This window comes from Abramis brama, assembly GCF_963993115.1.
Source record: "Abramis brama genome assembly, chromosome: 17".
In the NCBI taxonomy this organism is placed as follows: domain Eukaryota; kingdom Metazoa; phylum Chordata; class Actinopteri; order Cypriniformes; family Leuciscidae; genus Abramis; species Abramis brama.
The window spans coordinates 4,053,549-4,075,155 of NC_139979.1; the positions used below are offsets into that span (position 1 = coordinate 4,053,549).

Here is a 21,607-nt window from a genome sequence, read left to right on the forward strand (position 1 = left end):
AATAAAATATTATTCCTGTCAATAGAAATCTGATGTAAACTGAGAATATATCAATATTTCTCCAAATCTGCACACTTTTGAGCTAAAAGCCCAGAGGGACGTTGTTTTGTGAATCGCTTTCATGACGACAGCACAGGAGTTTTTTATGAATGGGAGCGTCTGACGCTCATAATTCATATTAACGTTAAAGGTATCGACTCATTTTTGCATTTCATAACTCCTGACACAAATTAAGACATAACTGTCAATATAAATTTCTCAGAATACAATAGTGGTCAAATACTGAAACGTGAGTCTTATATCTTTTTAATGATGTAAGTTATAGTTTGTCAAGGTAATAACATTAAATCTTATAGTAACTTTGAACTATAAAAAAAAAAAAAAACGCTTCAGTGCGGCGACGCCGTTACCTCTGGAACCTTGCATAGGGCCCTTTTCTGAAAAGGGCACTTATCTACTAGCAAATAGATTTGGATATTTTTAGGTCAAACCGTTCTTGTCTGTCAGTCATATAATGCAGGTCTCTATGGTCACGGTCTCAAAGAGCATGCAGAGTCCAAATTAAAACAATTCCCCATCGTCCAAATTAAACAATTCCCCATCGTAAGTACACATTGATGGCCTAAGACACGAAACGAGCGGTTTGTGTGAGAAAACAAACAGTATTTATATCGTTTTTACCTCTTGTAACACAGCGACGTCCAAGTGATCTGAGGGCGCCCGCGCTTCCTGCTGTGTGACGTGTGCGCAGACTGGTGCATAGATAGACATATAGATTTCGCCTTGGCTACGGCAGTTCATGAACGAATGCCGTAGCCAAGGCGAAATCTAGTGTATATATCTATGCACCAGTGTCGACAACAGAGTGTCGTTCTTCTGTTGGTGCTGACGTTACATGCTTCTTGCACTGCTGTGAATCCACAAACTAATTGAAGTTCAGAGACTACTTGGGTGGAACTTGGACAGGGCCAGGGCACACAGGCCACTGTGGCCGTACGATGATTTTTTTTTCACGGGGCATGAAGGCCAAAGTGTAGGGCAACGGCGGCCATGGCCGCGTGGCCGCGGTATAATTCCCACCCTGGCATGTACTGTCATCACGTGCATTGCGGCTCTGCTTGCAAAAAGAAATTGCATTATTTGATGGTTATATATTTAAAATGTGGTATTTTATTGTAATAAACTGCAGTTTAACTTGTATCTTCCTGCGACTGATCTACATGGAGAGGTGATGGACAAGAGGAACCTTCACCTTTAGCGTTTCAGGAAGCCAGCGCAACAATGAGGTGTATATACATTTATATACACAGTCCCTTCCTCGTAGTCTGTTTATATTCCTGCGGCGCGGTTCATTGTGTTGAACCCGTCCGTTTGGCGTTAACACCAGTGGTCCATTGGCTCCGGTCCATTTGATGTGTTCATCTACGTCCTTCAGACGCCTCCACTTCCCGTGGTGGAGCAGGAGTGTACTTTTAGGTCAAACATGGAGCGGGTCGCGGTTGACCCGCCGGTGACCCCTGGCCGATGTCATGGCCGTGAGGAACTTCACATCTTGGATTAAAGCCTGTTCCTGCACGAGCGTCAAGAATGTCTGTGGCCTTGTGGGTCTGCCAGCTGCACTGCTCATGGGTGGGAGAAGCGTGCGCAGCGTGTACAAAAGAAACCGGTCTGGTGAGGTGGCGACAGAGAGATAACACTCGTATGTCAGACACTATCCGGAGTGGATACGGGTCAAGCTCTTAAAGGGCTTTTAATCTGTGGCTGAAATCAGACGCCATGCGGTTGGATTTCGTGATTAAGGTGCAACAATTTCTGAACTCCAAACTCGCTCATCAGAATCTGCTGTTCATGTTGATGTTGTTTAGGATTAGCATAGTGTGTGTTGCATGTTTAAATCCTCTATTGTGCTTAAATATGTGTTTGTACGTGAAAGTAAAAGTTGTGGTTCACGGCTGTCATGTAAAGACCAAATCATTTCTCAGTCGTTCCACAGCATTATATATCTTGTTGAATATCCCACTTCACTCGTAAATGCGTCAGATTATGGAAGTAAAATGTGCTGTGAATGCATTTCATTTTTATGAACCACCATTTCCATAAAATAAAGAAAAATCATAACTGACATCAAAAATCTGATATAAAAAGTCGCAATTATGACAAAGTCAGTCAAGTCGCATGTCAAAATTATAATAATTATAACTTTTTTAACTTTTTATATCAGTATGACTTAGTATATCATAATTTTTGACTTTGTATCTCATCACTTCAACTTTTAATGTGATAATTAATTATGATATACCAAAGCATGTTTTTTTGTTTTTAATACCACTTTATTTGTCCGTTACACGTTTCATGTACTTACTATAGTAATTACTATAAATTGTGCTTAATTACATGGAACTAACCCTAAAACTAAACCTAATTCTAACTCTAACCCTATAGTAAGTACATGTAGTTAATTATTATGAGTCAGTACTTAAATGTATAATTGCACAGTAACACGCACCCCTTAAAATAAAGTGTAACCTTGTTTTCTTATGTGGCGAAAATGGGTTTCCATACATAGGGAAGAAGCCATTGTGATTTTCAGCATTTACACCCAGTAGCACGTATCTTTTGATCACACTTATTTTAATACACACCTCTTCACGACTGCAAATATACATTATCAGGCTCAGAAAAAGCTTGGAAGAACTAGACCAGTGTAGTTGTTTGACGTTCTAGAATAACTAAGCTGGATTTACTACATTTTAACCGCACCATCTCACTGAACTCTGTGTCCTGTGTTCATACTAACCTTTAAATATTATACACAAACCACACTGAAGGTCTGAGAAAGTGTTCTGCAGCTCCCTTTTAAGAGCGGCCTGTAAAAGCTGTTTGAGAGGTGCTGCTGAGGTTCAAGTGTGTGGCACATTTGTGCTCCAGTCTGAGGAGGGGCTCATAAAGACGCCCCGACATCTGGTACAGGTTTCAGAGAGGCTCTCTGGATGTTTTTCGGGATTTAGAGGCCTTGTACAGTATGAATTGAAGTCGGTTAGTTGTAGCTATGTTGTCAGTTGCTCAATAATAGCTAAATATATTAAGAAAATTACGTGAAAATGAAAATCAACTGAACATAAACCACTCTGGATATACTAGGTTAGATATTCATATAATTTCGAATTAGGCATGTGAAACATGGGACACCCTATGGTCTTGTGCCATAAGTGCACATGAAGGATGCCATTTCGGCCATCTAACGGCTAACTGCCCACAACCCATTGCATGTTGGACGAGGATTCGATTAGAACTACAAATTAATTAAAAGTGTTAAAAACTACAAACAGGGCGGATGTGCAAGACTGAATAATCAGTATCTAACCAGATGAAAATATATGCATTCAGTGTTATTCTAATGGCTAACTGCCCACAAACAATTGTATGTTGGACGAGGATTCGATTAGAACTACAAATTAATTAAGTGTTAAAAAACTACAAACAAGGCGGATGTGCAAGACCGGATAATCAATATTTAACCAGATGAAAATATATGCATTCAGTGTTATTCTAACGGCTAACTGCCCACAACCCATTGCATGTTGGACGAGGATTCGATTAGAACTACAAACAAATTAAAAGTGTTAAACTACAAACATGGCGGATGTGCAAGACCGAATAATCAGTATCTAACCAGATGAAAAATGTATGTATTCTGTGTTATTCACATTATATTTCATCTGCAACATTGTGAACTTTTATAAAGATACTTTTGGTTATTAAAGGTCCCGTTCTTCGTGATCCCATGTTTCAAACTTTAGTTAGTGTGTAATGTTGTTGTTAGAGTATACATAATATCTGTAAAATTATAAAGCTCAAAGTTCAATGCCAAGCGAGATATTTTATTTAACAGAAGTCGCCTACATCGAACGGCCCGTTTGGACTACATCCCTCTACTTCCTTCTTTAATGACGTCACTAGAACAGTTTTTTGACTAACCTCCGCCCACAGGAATGCTCCCTCAACTCTACCGAAATTCGTTTATGTACTTGCGCACTTCTTATAACTTACTGTGTTTACTCAGCTCTTACGGTGATTTTCTGAAGTAAAACTGACGCTTCATCTTTTGTGTGATGTACAATAAACTTTATTAACTCATCAGTATATGTTTGATCATCATTCGGACCTGGTCTGAAACAGCAGACTTGTAGGCTATTAATAAATAATGGATACATACAAGCAGATGACAAATACGTTATAATCATAGTTCGAATTACAGGGGGTACTGGGGGGTACTATACCCCCCAATGAAGACCCAGTAAGGGACAGAAATATCAGTTTTGGGGGGGTCAGATAATTTTTCTGATATTGTGAAAAAATATAATTACAGTTACAATACAAGTCAACTCCTATTTTCACTGTAGGAACATTTTAATGTAAAGCGATTTCAGACACCCCTATTGTGGACCGTACCATTTTTAACCACCGTGGCTAGAAGCAACGGAGATAGAGAACGACTTCAACTTCTCAAGCAAGCGTCAACGTTGAATAACAAAACGCTAGTTTCATAAAGTATCATTCTTTTCAACATTCCTTATTTGTATATTCAAAAATATTTAAAATAAAATAATGTAATTTAATACAGTTATAATTTTTCAATGTAAATTATTTAATTTTATTGGTAACAGCCTAATTATTTTAATTGAATATATTTATCAAATTTAAGAATTTGAAATGAAAGATGGAGCAGACATTTAATAAAATTAGGGGAAAATGCCCTTTATAAAGGTACAAAAAATTATTCTGAGTGTTTTCAAACAGTGAAGTAATGAAACATTGACAATTTAAGCTTGAAGGGAGTAAAGCCTCTGTTTAGGCTATTAAGGAAATGTAATTTTGTCAAAAGAAGAACTTTTATTTTAAATAAATGTTCATTTTAAATCAGCCTACTTCAGTGTGATATGTTACCATATTATCATGCTTAACAATAAGAATTTGAATAATTGTAATGTGATGATCAGATGCAGATATCTAAATCAAAGAATATGGGCGGTTTGCGGGTGGATTATTTATTTTTAACAGCGGATTCGGGTGACTCAAACTGCACCAGATTAATGAATTTATCTTTAAAATGTACAAAATTTTCTTCCGGGGGGGCATGCCCCCGGACCCCCATAGAGATACCAAGCTCCACCAACAAAAAAATGTGGGAAACACATTAGGCTATATGATGATCTACAAAAAAAATACACATTTAATTATCTTATTATTAAAATACATTATTATGATTTTACCACCTCCGCCTCGTTTTGAGCCAGGAAAAACCCTGAAATAGGCAATAGGCTTCTTGTAAAGGTATTACTTTTACTAGTAATTAGAATGGTATTTCAGTGCACTTAACTTCTAACTCTTGGGAGTTGATCAAAACAGTTCTCTTTTGGATATATAATAACAATGAGATATTCTGTAGCCTACTGATTATCAGTTTGTCACATGTTTAGACCTTGTATGTGTGTTACACAACACATGTTGCACTTGACGATCACTGTGGGGATTGATATAGTAGTAGACCATGATGGTCATAGAAGAAGTGAAGGGGCAGTACCCCCCAATTATGGTGGGGTAATTCGCACTCTGGTTATAATAACTGTAATTAAACTACTAAACTATACCTGTTCCATCTCTATACAGCACTCGTCCAGCAGCAGCTTATTTGCATTTAAAGGGCACACACTAAAACAGCGCGTTTTTCTGAGCCCCAAAAAATGACAATTTAAACATGCTGTAAAAAATTATCTGTTGGGTATTTTGAGCTGAAACTTCACATACACACTCTGGGGACATCAGAGACTTATTTTACATCTTGTGAAAAGGGGCATAATACGGGACCTTTAACTTTTAAATGCATCATTGTGCGAACACACGAGGAGAGTTCTCCACACGAAAGTTCCAACATTTCTCTTCAGTGCGGTAGGAAATGAAAAGAAACGAAATGTGTAGAATGTTAACTGTGACGAGATGATTGACAGGGCAATTTAAACGGTGACAGAATGCACGTAACTAGTGACAGAGTGGACAGCTAATGACAAAGTGTGTCCCAAAGCTTGCAGTACTGCTACACACTCAAAAGTATGTTAATTTTTTTTTCACAAAAAGCGTACATTTAGCGCATAGTATAAGTAGGCGTCCACATTCGTAGTGAATTCCTCAATCTAAACTCTAGAAGTTTTAGGGCTGTAGCTCATTTCTGCGATGGGTTTAATGAAATGAGTCTGATTTTCTCTAGCAGATAAATGTCAGTGTGTTACACTCACAGAGGAAGCCGATAAGAGCGGTAATGAACGTCGGTCAGGCCGAGATGTTCTGTGATTTACAGGCCTGGGGAACTTCAAATGTCTGGCTGGGCCTCTGACGCAGATGAGCGAACACACTCGCTCCACAGCTGTTGTTTCTGAAGTCTCTGAAGCGCTTCATGTCCTGCCAACACTGCGCCTCACATCTGACCTTGGGGTGAAAAGTCTCTGCACTGGGGTGGAAACCCTTTGGCCATCTGTGGCCCGCTGGTACGGTGTTGTTCATCAGCACATGCCCCGAAACAAAGCTTATCAATGAAAGCAAACTTTGCCAGCTCACTTTGAATATAGCTTTTATTGCTTGACATGTTGTCCGTTCCATGATTATAGAAAAGTAACTTCTTGTTATGCATGCACAAGCATAAATAAACATTTTTGCAGCACGGTTCTCTTGTTTTTGGTGTTGAATCGTTTAAGTAAACGGGGTCTAGAAGTGAGAGTCTCCGGAGTATTTTTTTCTTTGCTAGAAGCCAAGACCAAAGCAGAGATTACAACATTAGTGAGATGCTGTGGATGGTTTGGCACAGAGTTGACCGCTGGATCTGAGTCTGGTCTGGACGTGAACGGCATCAGGGACGTTACAGGGACACAGCCAGATGTACGTCAGCTACTGTCTGTCATAAACTGGCAAGAGTTCACCAGAGTTCAAAAGTTTGGGGTTGGTAGAATTTTTTTTGTATATTTGAAAGAAGTCTCTTCTGCTCACCAAGGCTGCATTTATTTGATCAAAAATAAAGTAAATAATGTGAAATATTATTACAATTTAAAATAACTATTTTCTATGTGAATATATTTTAAAATGTAATTTATTTCTGTGACGCAAAGCTGAATTTTCAGCATCATTACTCCAGTCTTCAGTGTCACATGATCCTTCAGAAATCATTCTAATATGCTGATTTGATGCTCAGTAATCTTTTCTTATTAATTTTGAAAACTGGTGTGTTTTGTGAAAACTGTGTGTGTATTTATGTCAATATGGCTTGTAGGCCATTGACATTTTAATTGAGAGTACTTTTTAAATTCCAGTCAGTTCCAGAATTTGAATTGGAAAGCAAAGATGAAAGAGTAGAAATGAACTGAAATTCAAAGAAAAATTTAAAGTAGAACTAGAAAAATAGAAAGTTTATTGTCCTTATGGATGGAACGATAGGAAAGTTAGAACGATAGATAGATAGATAGATAGATAGATAGATAGATAGATAGATAGATAGATAGATACTCTGGTGTACACACATGCTAGAGGTCTGTAGAAAGAAGAGCAGAATTGCTTGACAGTGTAAATATGTGTGTTTTTTTCTTTCCTCACCGCCGCTTCCTCTCTGCCGTCTGGAGCGTGTCGAGAACACATCTGTTTTTCAGTCCAGACTGAGAATCTTCTGGAATTAAGAGCTTTTGTTTCTTTATAGAATCCACTATGTTGCACTCAATTCATATTTTAATAATGAATTTTTTTACTTTCCGTCTCTTTGAGGGAAGCTGGGAGTCACACAGAGGGATCAGGCTTTCGTTTGTTTTTAATGTCAGAGTTTCATGAGTTCACGTGTGAACAATCAGATGCTTTCATTGTTCCTTTACACTTACTAGCCTGAAGAATAATGTAGATAGTGGTGTTGATTAAGTCACTATTGCTCGTACTTGAGTTGATTTGAATAAAATGTTATATTTATTGTTATGAAAAATGCACAAAAATGCCATTTTCAATTTGTATATGAAATATATATTTTCCAAAACACGTTTTACTCTAATTTGTCATTTTATTTTCTAACATTAACAAAGATGAACAAAACCTGTAAAAAATATATATTGCTCATTGTTAGTTCATGATAGCCAACGCATTATCTAATGTTAACAAATGAGAACTCGCTGTAAAGAGTTACCCAAATGTTTTGACATCAGTAGCGATAGTTCAACCTAGTTAATCCTGGTTAGTAGTGAGGCTGACAGGTGAATCTGTTCTTTACCACCTCTTTCTTTAGTGACTATCACAAGAAACACAAGAAAGCCACTCTGCATGAAGCAGGAACAAACACTCCTCTCTCAAGAGCCGTGATGCTGAGATCTGATTCGCCACGACACATTTTAGAGTTGTCACGCGCTTCTTCCACAAATAATGGCCCACAGAACACATGCATGTGCCTCCAGATGCTCTTTCTGCACACTAACAGTCTTTGTTGTGATTGAACTGGGGAGTTTGAGCTCAAAGAGTCAGAGATGGAAGGCAGCGCGAAACGATAAAGAAACCAGGGCCTGTTTTTTCTTCAACTGTGGATTGGAACCAGCTCTCTCTTAATTAACCATATGGCCCACACATTGCTGCTTAAAAAGGGCCTCAGTGGGTGATGGCATTATGGGTAAAATACCATGTGTCAGCCTTTAAAATGCAGAGGGCGGTCAGGTCCTGCATGCAGCTCTGGGATGCATCTGTTGCTCTGGGTGGTAATGAGTTTACTGAGCTTTCATGCCTCTCAGACACGTGACCTTAAAAAAAACATGGCCGTTCTGCGGCTGGAAATCATCTCAGTGTTGCGTTCTGTGTTTAAACTGGGAGGCGGATCCGTTTGAAATCAATACAGCTTATTGGATTCCTGAAAACACATTTGGACCCGCCTCGTTGGATGTCGTTGGATGACTTTGTCAGAATGTGTTGCAGCATAAAAATCATGTTCAAATCAGTGATATTCACAGGTTTGCGTTTTTTTTATGTGTATGCATCGATACTCTACTGTTCAAAAGTTTGGGGTCAGTAAGAAGAAATTAATTCAAGGATGCAGTAAATTGATCAAAAGTTAAAGACATTTATAATGTTACAAATCAAATGAATGCTGTTGGTTTGAACTTTCTGATCATCAAAGAATCCTTCAAAAATATGAAACAGCAAAAACTGTTTTCAACAATAATCAGAAATGTTTTTTTGAGCAGAAAATCAGCACATTAGAATGATTTCTGAAGGATAATGTGACACTGAAGACTGGAGTAATGATGCTTTGATCACAGGAATAAATTACATTTTACATTTAAATTGTAATAATATTTCACAATATTTGCATAGGAGACTTCATGAACACGGTTGTGGTTGAGGTAGTTGTTGACTGCTTACCTTACATGAGCAGGTTGGGATTTGTACACCATGTACCGCGGTGCATTTTTGTGGTCCAGACGTCGATGTTTTCTGACGGTGTTTATGACAGGCCTCAGTCTCATCTGTTTTGGTCTCATTGTCAGGCGTATTCCTGGATTTAACTAGTTCCATGTGATACTTTCGCAACAAAACCCCCACATTTTTCTGTTTATGATAATCTCTCAAATCATCAGAGAAAAGGAAACGTGGTAGATGAGACATAATTGGGCAAATATGCAAGTATTTCTATCATATGTTTGCATGAACTGATCAAATGTGTGCCTTGAATGCATTGTCTGCCTGCCAAATGAACAAATGTAAATATGGTCAGCGCTATTACAACACAGCACAGCGAAACCGGCATAACCAATAGTATGAAATTCTCTATGGAGAAAATTAATAGGATTATCTTTTTACTTCAGGAACTCAACTGTTTCTCTCTGTTGCTTTTGGGTCCAAGGTGGAAGGTATTTCGCAGTGAGATTTAATCTTATGTGACACTATCATGGTTTTTCCGTCCCTGAGGAGGAAATGCTTCAGATGGAGACGTTTGTTTTTTCTGAGGTTTCTGGGCTGGATGTTGAACTAACACCTCTCTCGATCTCTGTGTTTCTCCTCCAGGAGCTGCAGAACTGTGAGCTGAAGGACGGACACCGCTGCCCTCTACAGGGTGTGTATTCAGTATTTGAATATTTGTGTCTTCTTTTCCAGTACACGTATCTAAACATTCTTATAATGAGACTGGAGATGTAAAATGACAAGATAAGGTGTCTTGTTTTCTGAGAGACTTATTTTTATGCTTAAAGGGGTGGTTGATTATGATTTCACTTTTCTAACTTTAGTTAGTCTGTAATGTTGCTGTTTGAGCATAAACAACGTCTGCAAAGTTACAACACTCAAAGTTCAAAGCAAAGGCAGATATTTGCTTTTAAAGAAATCGCTTTTTAAGGACTACAACAAACGGCTGGTAGGGACTACACAAGCTTCCTCACGGGTTAGTGACATCACCAACCCTAAAATTTACATAAACCCCGCCCCCTGAACACGATTTATAGATTATCAAGACAAGAATATTCTAATCAATGACTAGAAGATAACTACACATAAGCTACATAAATTCATTAACTAACCATTCAGAAATGTCCTGTTGTGTCTACATGTTGTCACTTCTTCTTGAGTCTCTCCATCATTGTCTGAATCCAGTTTGAACATAAAAGGCTAAAAGTTTTTGAAATGTTCAGTGCATGTCTGTGTGAGTGCAAGCTGTTGTAGCTCCGCCCTCTGTGCCGGGAGCAGCAGCTCATTTGCATTTAAAGGGACAGACACAAAACGGTGTGTTTTTGCTCACCCTCAAAAATTGACAATTTTAACATGCTATATAAAAATATCTGTGGGGTATTTTGAGCTAAAACTTCACATACACACTCTGGGGACTTATTTTACATCTTGTGAAAAGGGCATTATACCACCCCTTTAAAGTGGTTATGAAACAAATTGCGATCATCTTTGTAATGTAAATCTAAATGTGAAACGGCTTCTTGAACAAGAACAGATTTGGGTGAGACTTTTTTTGTCATTAAGGGAATTGATTGGATGGTTGTGGTTTGCTATTGGTCGATCTCATGTGAGTGACAGGTTGCCCCGCCCCCAAGCCATTAAAACACATCAAAGAGAAGAGAAGAGAAGAGCTGCAAGAGAGAGAGGAAGTTATTTTGATGAATTTAAAATAAATAAATAATGATGTGCACAAATAAATCATTTATAATAAATACTGCAATATTTCATAAAAAATAAGAATTTTGATTTCATGTTGATTCTACAACAAGAACAAATATCTGGCAGTGGGGTCAGAAAAATCTCAGGCTGTGTTCGGGAAAATTTTTATTTTTCCCGAAAATACTAGTTAATGTTATCGCATTGGACTGAAACTTAGTGACTTTGTCCACAAAGGGTATAACTACTTCTCAAATGTTTTTTTAGGTTTGTCACCTTGTTACTATACTTGTGGTGTTCCCTGTCAAAAATGACCAGCCTACAAAAAATAGCTTAGAAATCACTCATTATAATATTATCACCCAATATTGGATTTAATCTTTTTGTCAACTTGTTTTCTTTGAATTAGGACTGGTTTTATATTTCTATTTGCATCTGATTCATCGTAGGCCTCATTTATCTGAGAGTAGGCATCTCATTTTTTTTGTAAAAAAAGCATTTTTTTGTGTTCATGGGTTTTGAACACAACCTGAGGGTTAATTCAAAAGAAAACAAGTTGACTTTTCTGACCCCATTGACAGATATTTCTTCTTGTATTTATTTATTTTAGCATAAACTCACTTTATTTTGATTTATCAGGTAATTTGTTAAAGGGACAGTTTACCCAATAACTTTTCAACCTGAAAATTCTGGCATTAATTACTCGCCCTCATGTTGTTCCAAACCTGTAAGACTTTCGTTCATCTTCAGAACACAAATTAAGATATTTTTGATGAAATCTGAGAGATTTCTGTTCCTCCATTGACAGCTCCACAACTACCACTTTGACACTTCAAAAAGTTCATAAACCGATTGAGACTCTTCAGAAAATTCTGACTAAACCGCTCAATTCATATGGATTAGTTTTATGATCTCTTTATGAACTTTTCAGGCATCGAAGTGGTAGTTGCGTAGCTGTCAATGGAGGCACAGAAATCTTTGTGTTCTGTCTTACGGGTTTGGAACGACATGACGGCGAGTCATTAAAGGGACACTGTGGAGAAATTGTGTTTTTGTCAAACAGCGACCCCTAGAGTCGCTGTGGAATACTTGCACTGTCGTAAATACCCCTTAGATTTAATGGAGTGCACGTCACCGAAAGCAACAGATATGAGCTGCATTTTATTGATCATCAGCTAAAATTTCAAAATCAAAGACCGCAATAAGAGAGAGCAGCAGCAACAGCCCTGGTAAGATCATTTTGTTTCTTTACTTTTAATGATGATGATGATTGTGTGTTAAGCATCTGCGACTTACTTTCACTTTGATTTGCGATAGTTTGCACGTTGGCTTGATGATCTGATGCTCAGCTTCTCATCTGCGGTGATGCGTGTTCCAGCGCGTCGTCATATCTGGCAATAACATATAGCCTATAACACGCTCTCACACGTTTTTTTTATTATTTATTTTTTAGCATTTTTGGGAGGAGTACAATTTACATATGTGGTTTAAACAACCAGATGCATTTACACTTGTTCAGTTTCGTCTGGAATGCGTCTCAGACCTCCTCCTGAAGTGGTTTGAGCGTCTTGAATGCGTTTCGGAGGGCATTTACACCTGTTTTTTTCACGATCGGATAGCTATCCGATCTGAGAAAACGCATGAAGTGGTCAGGTCTAAACACAACAGCCCCCATGACAAAAACATACGCACGAAAGCCGAAAACAAACGCTGGTTGGCATCTCACGTCCATAGACAGTATATAAACGCTCACGTCCGAATTTGAGGAAGTGGTGGGGGAAGTGACGTATGCCGTAAAGCAGTCGAATTTTGTAGTTCTTTTTGTGCTCTGGTTACTACCCGAACCCCGAAGTTACATAGTGCCAGTAAAAGCGATACAGACCCCGTCAGGCTCTGGCAGACGTGTCATTCAACCTATTGTAAGTCGATGTACCATCACAAGGGTCTTGGAAATATATTATGAAGGTTGAAAAGTTACACGGTGTGGCTTTAATGACAGGATTTTCATTTTTGGGTGAACTATCCCTTGAAGACATTCTGCTTCTCAAGTAAATATATCTTGATATAAGAATGTTTAGATATTTGTACTGGAACTCTGTGCACTCAGTGTAGTGTACTCACTGTATTTGTGTGTGTGTGTGTTTAGTGGTTTTGCCTCCAGAAAAGGCCGAAGGATGTGAGAGTTTTCTTCAGTATCTGCCGTCTGAAGATGGAGAGAGAGACCTGAAGGAAACCTGCAAAGGGAAGAAGCGCATCAGTCTGAATGTAAGTTCACGCCAAGCAACAAACAGAAGCTGAATGCAGTGACATCATTTATGAAGGGCACCTTTGTGATTATATAACTATAAAATTTTATAATTGATATGACTGGAACACTCAAATATGCACAAAATACACAAATAAACATTTTGAAAAAATATTAAAAAAAAATTAAAGTGAAAAAAGTGAGAATTAACTATTTTACATATTTTCATTTAGCATTAATATCTAAATATTTATTTCTCTACAAAATGACATAAATTTGTGGGAAGACTATTAAGTGATATTTTTTTAAATTGATTTATTAAACTGATTAATCATCTGAATAAACCGAATCGTTCAAATGGATTGGCTTTATTTTAGAAGACATTTACTGTCTACTAAAAATATCTCTAAAAATAGGGTTGTAGTAAAATTACTATATTATAATGGCTGTGCTAAATTTACATTTTACCTTTTTTTATTCTTTTTTTTAACATTTTATTTACCAGATGCTTTATCCAAAATGACTTAAGATAAAGATAACGACAATGACGACTTTCCTGAGAAAGTGATCAAAATTAAGTTTATTCTTAAAACAAGAACAAATATCTGGCAGTGTGGTTAGAAAAGTCAACTTGTTTTCCTTTTGAATCAAGTTGTTTTTCTGAACCCATTGGCAGATATCTGTCATTTGTCGTTGTTTTAACCACATTTTAATTATTTGATTAATTTCTCAGATAACAAGACTTCTTATCTTATGTATTGATTTTATAATGTTTAGATATTTGTACTATGAAACAACGACAAAAAAACTGAGGAATTGTTACTGTACAAAATAGTTAGGTTTAGTAGTGTTGCTAGTTTCAACACACACACACCCTAAATAGTGTATATTTTTTTCTTTAACCCATTACCAGAGAATGTGATCTCCTTTTTCGAAGTCTTTATTTGGTTTTGGAGCTCTACTAGAATAGGTTTTCATGCTTGAATGTTAAAAAAACCACATTATTTTTTTTATATATTCTCCATTGTTGCAGCTCCTCTCTTCCCAGTCTGTCAGTAACGCTCTGTTTAGTTCCTGTCTCTACGAAGCCCCTCCTTCTGAAAAGCTCAATGTGCTCTGATTGGTCGGCTGGATCAGTGTGTTGTGATTGGCCGAGCGCTTTGAGTGTGTTTGAGAAATGTCCCGCCCCTTACCCGCAAGTGTCAACACAATACTAACTAACTCAACCAGGCCCCGCCCCTTTATTCTGCATATGCCCTGGAGACGGGAATTCTTAAAATGAGGAATATTGTGACGTGTTTGTTCCTGGAAGAAAACTCAAGACTCCAATGCAGGCGTTTCATGGAGTTCAGAAACAGACACTGATATAGAGAAAAACTCCCGCTGGAGGGACTTTGTAACTTTGCAAACCTTTTTCACACTCAAACAGCAACATTACACACTAAAGAAAGCTGAATATGTCAAAAAGCATAATAGGACCCCTTTAAATGACAATAACACAGAACTGTATTTCTGTTTTCACTGTAAAAACGCTCTGTAATGAAGTATGTTGTTCAGGGAAGAAGGAGGCAGGAACCGGCTAAAGTTCAACACCTTTAATCTCAAAATAAACAAAATGAAAGTAAAAACGGCAGCGCCTCACGGACGACTGCTGCGCACACATAAACAAAACATAACATAAATAGTCCAGGCCTGGTCCTCTCTCTTCCTTCACTGTCATCACTCCTCCTTTTATGCTTCCGACGCTCCTCCGTGACAGATACGAGACGCACAGGTGACGCTCATTATCAGTCACGCCACCGGCTCTCGGCCTCGTCCTGCTTGCCACACGCTCCAATAGTGCTGAACGAATGAGACACATCAGTGATATCCCAGTGCATCGCCAAAGGCCTGAAATCATGGCATATACCGCATGAGCTTGGAGGAAAGTCTTCTTTCTTAACCTCACCATCCATTCTGATGTTGTAAGAGTTCGCTTGCTCAGACGCCCGCAGCATCTCCAGACGTGTGCTCGTCCAATCATCATCCTTCTTACCAGATACCCATGAATTACAGTCGTGCCAAAAGCTGTAACTGAGAATCGTGGTGAAAAACTCCCTTATACTGTACATCCTCTCTGAACAGCTCCAAATGCATTTTAAGAGCTGACCTAATTATAAATAAGCATTCTGTCATAATTTACTCCCCCTCATGTTGTTCCATATCTGTACGAATTTGTTTATTCTGTGCAAAAAGAAATGATGAAGCTTCTGTTTTACATATAGTAAAACTTTCATTTTATTTTTTCAGTTTTATTTATTTTTAGTAATTTATGTGCTTTTGTCATTTTTGTTCTTTAAAAAATAATAATAATACTATTTAGGTTTCATTTTTCTTTATTTCATTTTTAGTTCCGTTTTTTTCTGTTTTTTTATTACTGTTACTAATTTTAGTGTTACAACTTCAACATGTCTAATTTTCATTTAGTTTGTATTTTAACCTATTGTAATCTTATATTTATATATAAAAAAAAAATATATTATTAGGTTTCATTTTTCTTTATTTCAGTTTTAGTTCAGTTTTCTATTTTTTATTGCTAAAAATATATAATTTTAGTGCTTCAACTTCAACATGTTAGTTTGTATTTTAACATATTGTAATCTTATATTTATATTTTATTTATATTTAGCAGGTTTTTACCTGTGCAGTAATGTTATTCTGCATTGTCCCGTTTTCAGTTTTGAGTGAATGATTTATTTCCTAATATGCAGTGACAGTAGTGGACAGCCTCCTGCTGGTCATGTGTGTAACTGCACGTTTGTGTGTTCTGATCTCTCAGGATCTGGAGTGTAACGTGTCGCTGGTTGATGACAACAGGCAGGAGTGGGTCTTTACCCTCTATGATTTTGACAACAGCGGAAAAGTCACGAAGGAGGTAAAATATCTGCATTTTATGTATTTCAGTTTAGCAGCATTAAGTGAAGCAGCAGCGTTGCATGTGCACTAGTGTGTTGCATGCTTGTTCATGCAGTATTAATTCTGTAACCTGTTAATATGTGCAGATCAATGATTATGAACCAGCCTGCCATAAACAAACTTGCTAATACACGTTCAGCACCTGACATTCATTAAAATGCATGAGAATGAGAATGCATTCATGATGTGTGGTGTGTTGTGTGTTAGGACATGTCCAGTCTGATGCACACTATCTATGACGTGGTGGATGCCTCCGTCAATCACTCATGTAAAAGCAAACAAAAGACCCTCCGAGTCAAACTGACGGTCTCTCCAGAACCTGGATCTCGCAGGAGGGACGGGACACACGCCGGGACCGGTGGGACTCTGCAAAACACACATACAAATATAACCAAATATCATGGGTTCAATTCCCTAGGAATGCATGAACTGATCAAATGCATACAATGCAATGCAATGCAAGTCGCTTTGGATAAAAGCATCTTCCAAATGCATAATTGTAAATATTGTTATTTCAGCTGAGAATACAACAAAAAAGAGTTCATATTTTTTTGCACACTATAATTTATGGGTGTTAGTTTTGTGAGATTCGTCAGCCTGTGAGATTTCAATACACAGTATTATTGCAGGGAGTAATATCGCGTAATATTAATTGTTAATATTAAATATTAATATTAATCACAGTGTTATTTATTTACTTGTTTATTTACTCATTGTTTATTTCGTTTCATTATTGCAGGTTTTATTATGTACATTTCTGTCTAAATGGACAAATGAATGAATCAGTCAAACTATTATCCAACACAATAGTTCACGCTTTAATTTATGATCGAATAAGACACATTCAAAGCAACCACAAACAGCATAAGTTCACTTTGTTTGTGCCTAACTTTCTTTGCTCCCTCTTCAGAGAGAGACGTGAGTCGCTTGAGTCGCATCGAGTCGGCTCACACGGAGGAGAGACGGCAACACACACACATCAGGTGACCAGCTAATGTCGTGTGGGGCTTTGTTGTTTTCTGTGTTGATTATAATGTGGGATATCTAGTTTTGTGTTGCATCATGCAGTGTATGAAACCATTTCAAAAAGTAATCATGTTATCTAACATGCATGATTAGACCGCGCTGAAACATCACTGTACTGTGTAGATGTTACGCCGTATATATGTCCGTATGTGCATGTGATGGATGATTTTTTAACTGTGATGTTACAGAGGTCAGCCTGCTGAAGCTCACGAGAGGAATCACTATTGTGTGGATGAGAACACAGAAAGAAGAAATCATTACCTGGATCTGGCTGGAATAGAGAACTACACCTCCAGATTTGACAGTAAGATTTTCCTGAACATGTGCATGATAGCACAGAAAAGCACGAGTGAGTTGTGTATTACACTGTTCACAGTAAAACCGGCGCTGTAAAGGGAGAATCTCATGGCCACATTTCACTTCAAAATTTACTTACTCCAATATTTTACAAACACTGAAGGGTGAGTCTCACAAAACCCACCAGGAAATGTCGTATTTCACCACAAAATGAAAATAATTTTTTATTTTGCATGAATAAGTATAAGTGCCTTATATGACCCTTAAAGGGAAAGTTCGCCCAAAAATGATATTTAAGCCATGATTTACTCACCCTCAAGCCGTTCGAGATGCATATGTCAATCTTTTTTCAGACGAACACATTTTCAGTTATTTTAGAAAATGTCTTAGATCTTTCAGTGGTTATAATGTGAAGCAATGGGGTCCAGCTGATTCAAGTCGCAAAATGTGCATGCATCCTTCACAAAAATAATAAAATAACTGAAAATGTGTTCATCTGAAAAAAGATTGAAATATGCATCTCGAACGGCTTGAGGGTGAGTAAATCATGGCTTAAATATCATTTTTGGGCGAACTATCCCTTTAAGACATTCATTTATTATATACATTTTTTATTTCACATTATTTTCATACATTCTCAACCCCTCCATTTTCTCATAAAAATCTGATGACTGCAAAGCAAAAGAAACAATAAGATATTATTTTAATTGTAAAGTCCTCATCATGGTAGTTTTTGTTGTGCTGCCTTTAATTTATGCAATTTTTTTATATATTTCATTTTATTAATTTTCCTAAAAACAGGCTTCATTTTCTTTATCTAATATATTATTTCTTAAATATGTTCATTTTGCTGATCCTTTAAAAAATATAAATATCTTAATTTTCTTCTGATCCTTTATGAAAAAAGTTTATATGTAATTGTTCATTGCGCTGACCCTTTATAAAATATAATTTCTTAATTTTGTTCTGATCTTTTATAAAAAATATGATTCTTTGTTAATTATGCTGGTCTTTTATAAAATATAATTTCTTAATTTTGTTCTGATCTTTTATAAAAGTATTATTCTTTAATTATGTTAATTGTGCTGACCCTTTATAAAATATAATTTCTTAATTTTGTTCTGATGCTTTATAAAAATATTATTCTTTAATTATGTTAATTATGCTGACCCTTTATAAAATATAATTTCGTAATTTTGTTATGATCTTTTATAAAAATATTATTCTTTGTTAATTGTGCTGATCTTTTATAAAATATAATTTCTTAATTTTGTTCTGATCTTTTATAAAAATATTATTCTTTATGTTAATTGTGCTGATCTTCTATAAAATATAATTTCTTAATTTTGTTCTGATCTTTTATAAAAATATTATTCTTTATGTTAATTGTGCTGATCTTCTATAAAATATAATTTCTTAATTTTGTTCTGATCTTTTATAAAAATATTATTCTTTGTTAATTGTGCTGATCTTTTATAAAATATAATTTCTTAATTTTGTTCTGATCTTTTATAAAAATATTATTCTTTATGTTAATTGTGCTGATCTTCTATAAAATATAATTTCTTAATTTTGTTCTGATCTTTTAAAAAACATATTGTTCTTTAGTCATGTTAATTGTGCTTACACTTTACAAAATATAAATATCTTAATTTTGTTCTGATCCTCTTAATTACGTTTCATTGTGCTGACCCTCTATAAAATCTTATCTGATATATTATTAATGTTCTCTTTCTGCAAGGTGCCTCTCCTCCTGCGGCCCAGCAAGAGCCTCCCTCACGGCCTCCACACAACCAGAGTCGTTCCCGCTCCCATGAGCCCGAGACACAGGCCCATCAGCGCCGGTCGCAGGTCATGTCCGACCACTGTGTGGCGCTGGATCCCCGCGTGCGCAACGGGCCCCAGTTCATCAGGTCCCCCAAGGGGACGTCCAAAGGAGCAGGCGTCGGCCAGACTGCGGCCAAAATCAGCAAGTGCCACGGGTACTATCCCTCCATGCATGTCACAGGGGCTCAGGATGTGTACCATCTACCCCAGCAGAACCAGCCTCAAGCCCCGTCGGGTCACCAACACCCTCTCCAGCACAGTCACAGCAAGAGGCTGAGAGCCAAAGCCAGAGAACAAGCCCTGTCTCCTTCGAAACAACCCTCTCCAGCGCCGGACCGCGAGCAGAACGCCGGCTTCATGCTTCCTGTGGTCCAGCGGCACGAACACCATCATCATCACGAACATCATCATCATCACCACTACCACCACTACCATCAGACATGACTTCACCCTGCCACGGGACGATTCTTAACGCATTTCATGGAGCGGAAACTCTGCTTTCATAAAGCTGTGGATTTATGTTCGTTGGAATCATTGATCACGTAAGAGAGCTTTCAGGCAAACAAAGCAGAATTCCAGGCCTCATTCAAGGGTCATTCCTGTTCTGCAGTACGGATGTTCACAAAGTTTTTCTTTTTTTAATATAAAAGCGTATATTCAGTGTTGGGGAAAGTCACTTTTAAAGGTAATGCATTACAATATTGTGTTATTCCCTAAAAAAAGTACCTAATTGTGTTACTTTTTGTGGGAAATAATGTTACGTTACTTTTGCATTCTTTTTTCTGGGCTTGCTTGTTTGATTTTTAATTACAAAAAAGTTATATATTTGGCAAATGTAAAGGCCCTTTCACACCAAAAGTGAAATGAATAAGCCTCAGGCTGAAGGAAATGCAAATGCACGCCTGTACAGTAGAGGGCGCCGCTCAAACAAACCTTTCAGCTGTGAAGGAGGAGAAAGTACAACACTGTTACTTCATGCTTTTCACTGTTTTTTATTCATTTTGAGGAATACTGAAAACAAAGTAACTTGCATTACTTATTTGAAAAAGTAACTCGGATATTTTGTTGTAAAGCATTACTAGTTACTTGACCTGATTACATAACTTGTGTTATTTGTCATTCGTTACACCCAACACTGCATATATCAGATATTCAGAAATCTGCTCGGGTCAAACTCAGGCACTTAAGTTGATCATTTACGCATTAGAAAGAATATGAAAATAGAGCTAAAGTTAGTCATTGCTGACCGTTTACATGAGAACGTCAACTTAATTTCTCTTCATGTTTTGATTATGTTTGTATTTGTGTAATTTCATCAAGTGGGATGGAATGATTTAGAGGGACACAAACCAACTAGTAGCAAAAAAATATTACAAAGCAGAGTTTTGTTAAAAGGATTTTGACAGAAGACAAACAGGATGCAAAATAATATTGAGGACCTATAAATCTATTATCAGTATAAAAATCTATATATCATTTTTCCCCTATATATAATATATACCCAAGAAAACATGTTTAATTTTCACATTTCAAATCGAGACCTAAGGAAAATGAATATTTATTCAAACCAAATTAAATAATTGGATGGATATTCATTTTCAAATATGATTCCCATATTTAAGATTTTATCCAGTATATTATGATATATATGATGGGGACATGAAATGTACTGCATAGAAGGAATGACTCCGTATATATATAAAATTATCGTAAAATGTAGCCATCATGATCTGCTTGGCCACAGATTTTTGTCTGTCACTCGGATGTGGTTTTGTGTTTCTCTTCAAGTATTTTCTCCCAAACATGGATCTCAGGTGAATGGTGCTGCTCTGTAGCTTTTCTAAAAATAAAAGAAAAAAAGAAAAGAAAAAGGCTATTTCTCCTTTGGGAGAGCTGCCATGGACTGAACGTCTCCCTCTTACCAGAGGAAATATCACCACTGCCAGTTTGAATGCTAAAATATCCTTTGTTTAAAAATAAAAACTATATGAATATAAACATTTTACTGTATGATTATACCGCATATGCATATTTATCATGGTTTATACATATGCATTTGTTTTTATATTTTAATAAAATACATCTACTGCATTT

The 21,607-nt window shown here is 36.9% G+C and overlaps 1 protein-coding gene across 1 annotated transcript in view; it reads left to right on the forward strand.

Annotated features, from left to right (window-relative positions):
• The window catches only part of nkd2b (NKD inhibitor of WNT signaling pathway 2b), a 42,324-nt gene extending 20,717 nt beyond the window's left edge, over window positions 1–21,607 (forward strand). The window contains exons 4-10 of the mRNA XM_084089286.1: window positions 10,072–10,120; window positions 13,310–13,428; window positions 16,227–16,322; window positions 16,571–16,721; window positions 17,274–17,346; window positions 17,578–17,693; window positions 19,428–21,607. Of these exons, the coding sequence (XP_083945412.1) occupies window positions 10,072–10,120; window positions 13,310–13,428; window positions 16,227–16,322; window positions 16,571–16,721; window positions 17,274–17,346; window positions 17,578–17,693; window positions 19,428–19,957 (1,134 nt within the window). The 3' untranslated portion in view covers window positions 19,958–21,607. The remainder of the gene's footprint in view (window positions 1–10,071; window positions 10,121–13,309; window positions 13,429–16,226; window positions 16,323–16,570; window positions 16,722–17,273; window positions 17,347–17,577; window positions 17,694–19,427) is intronic.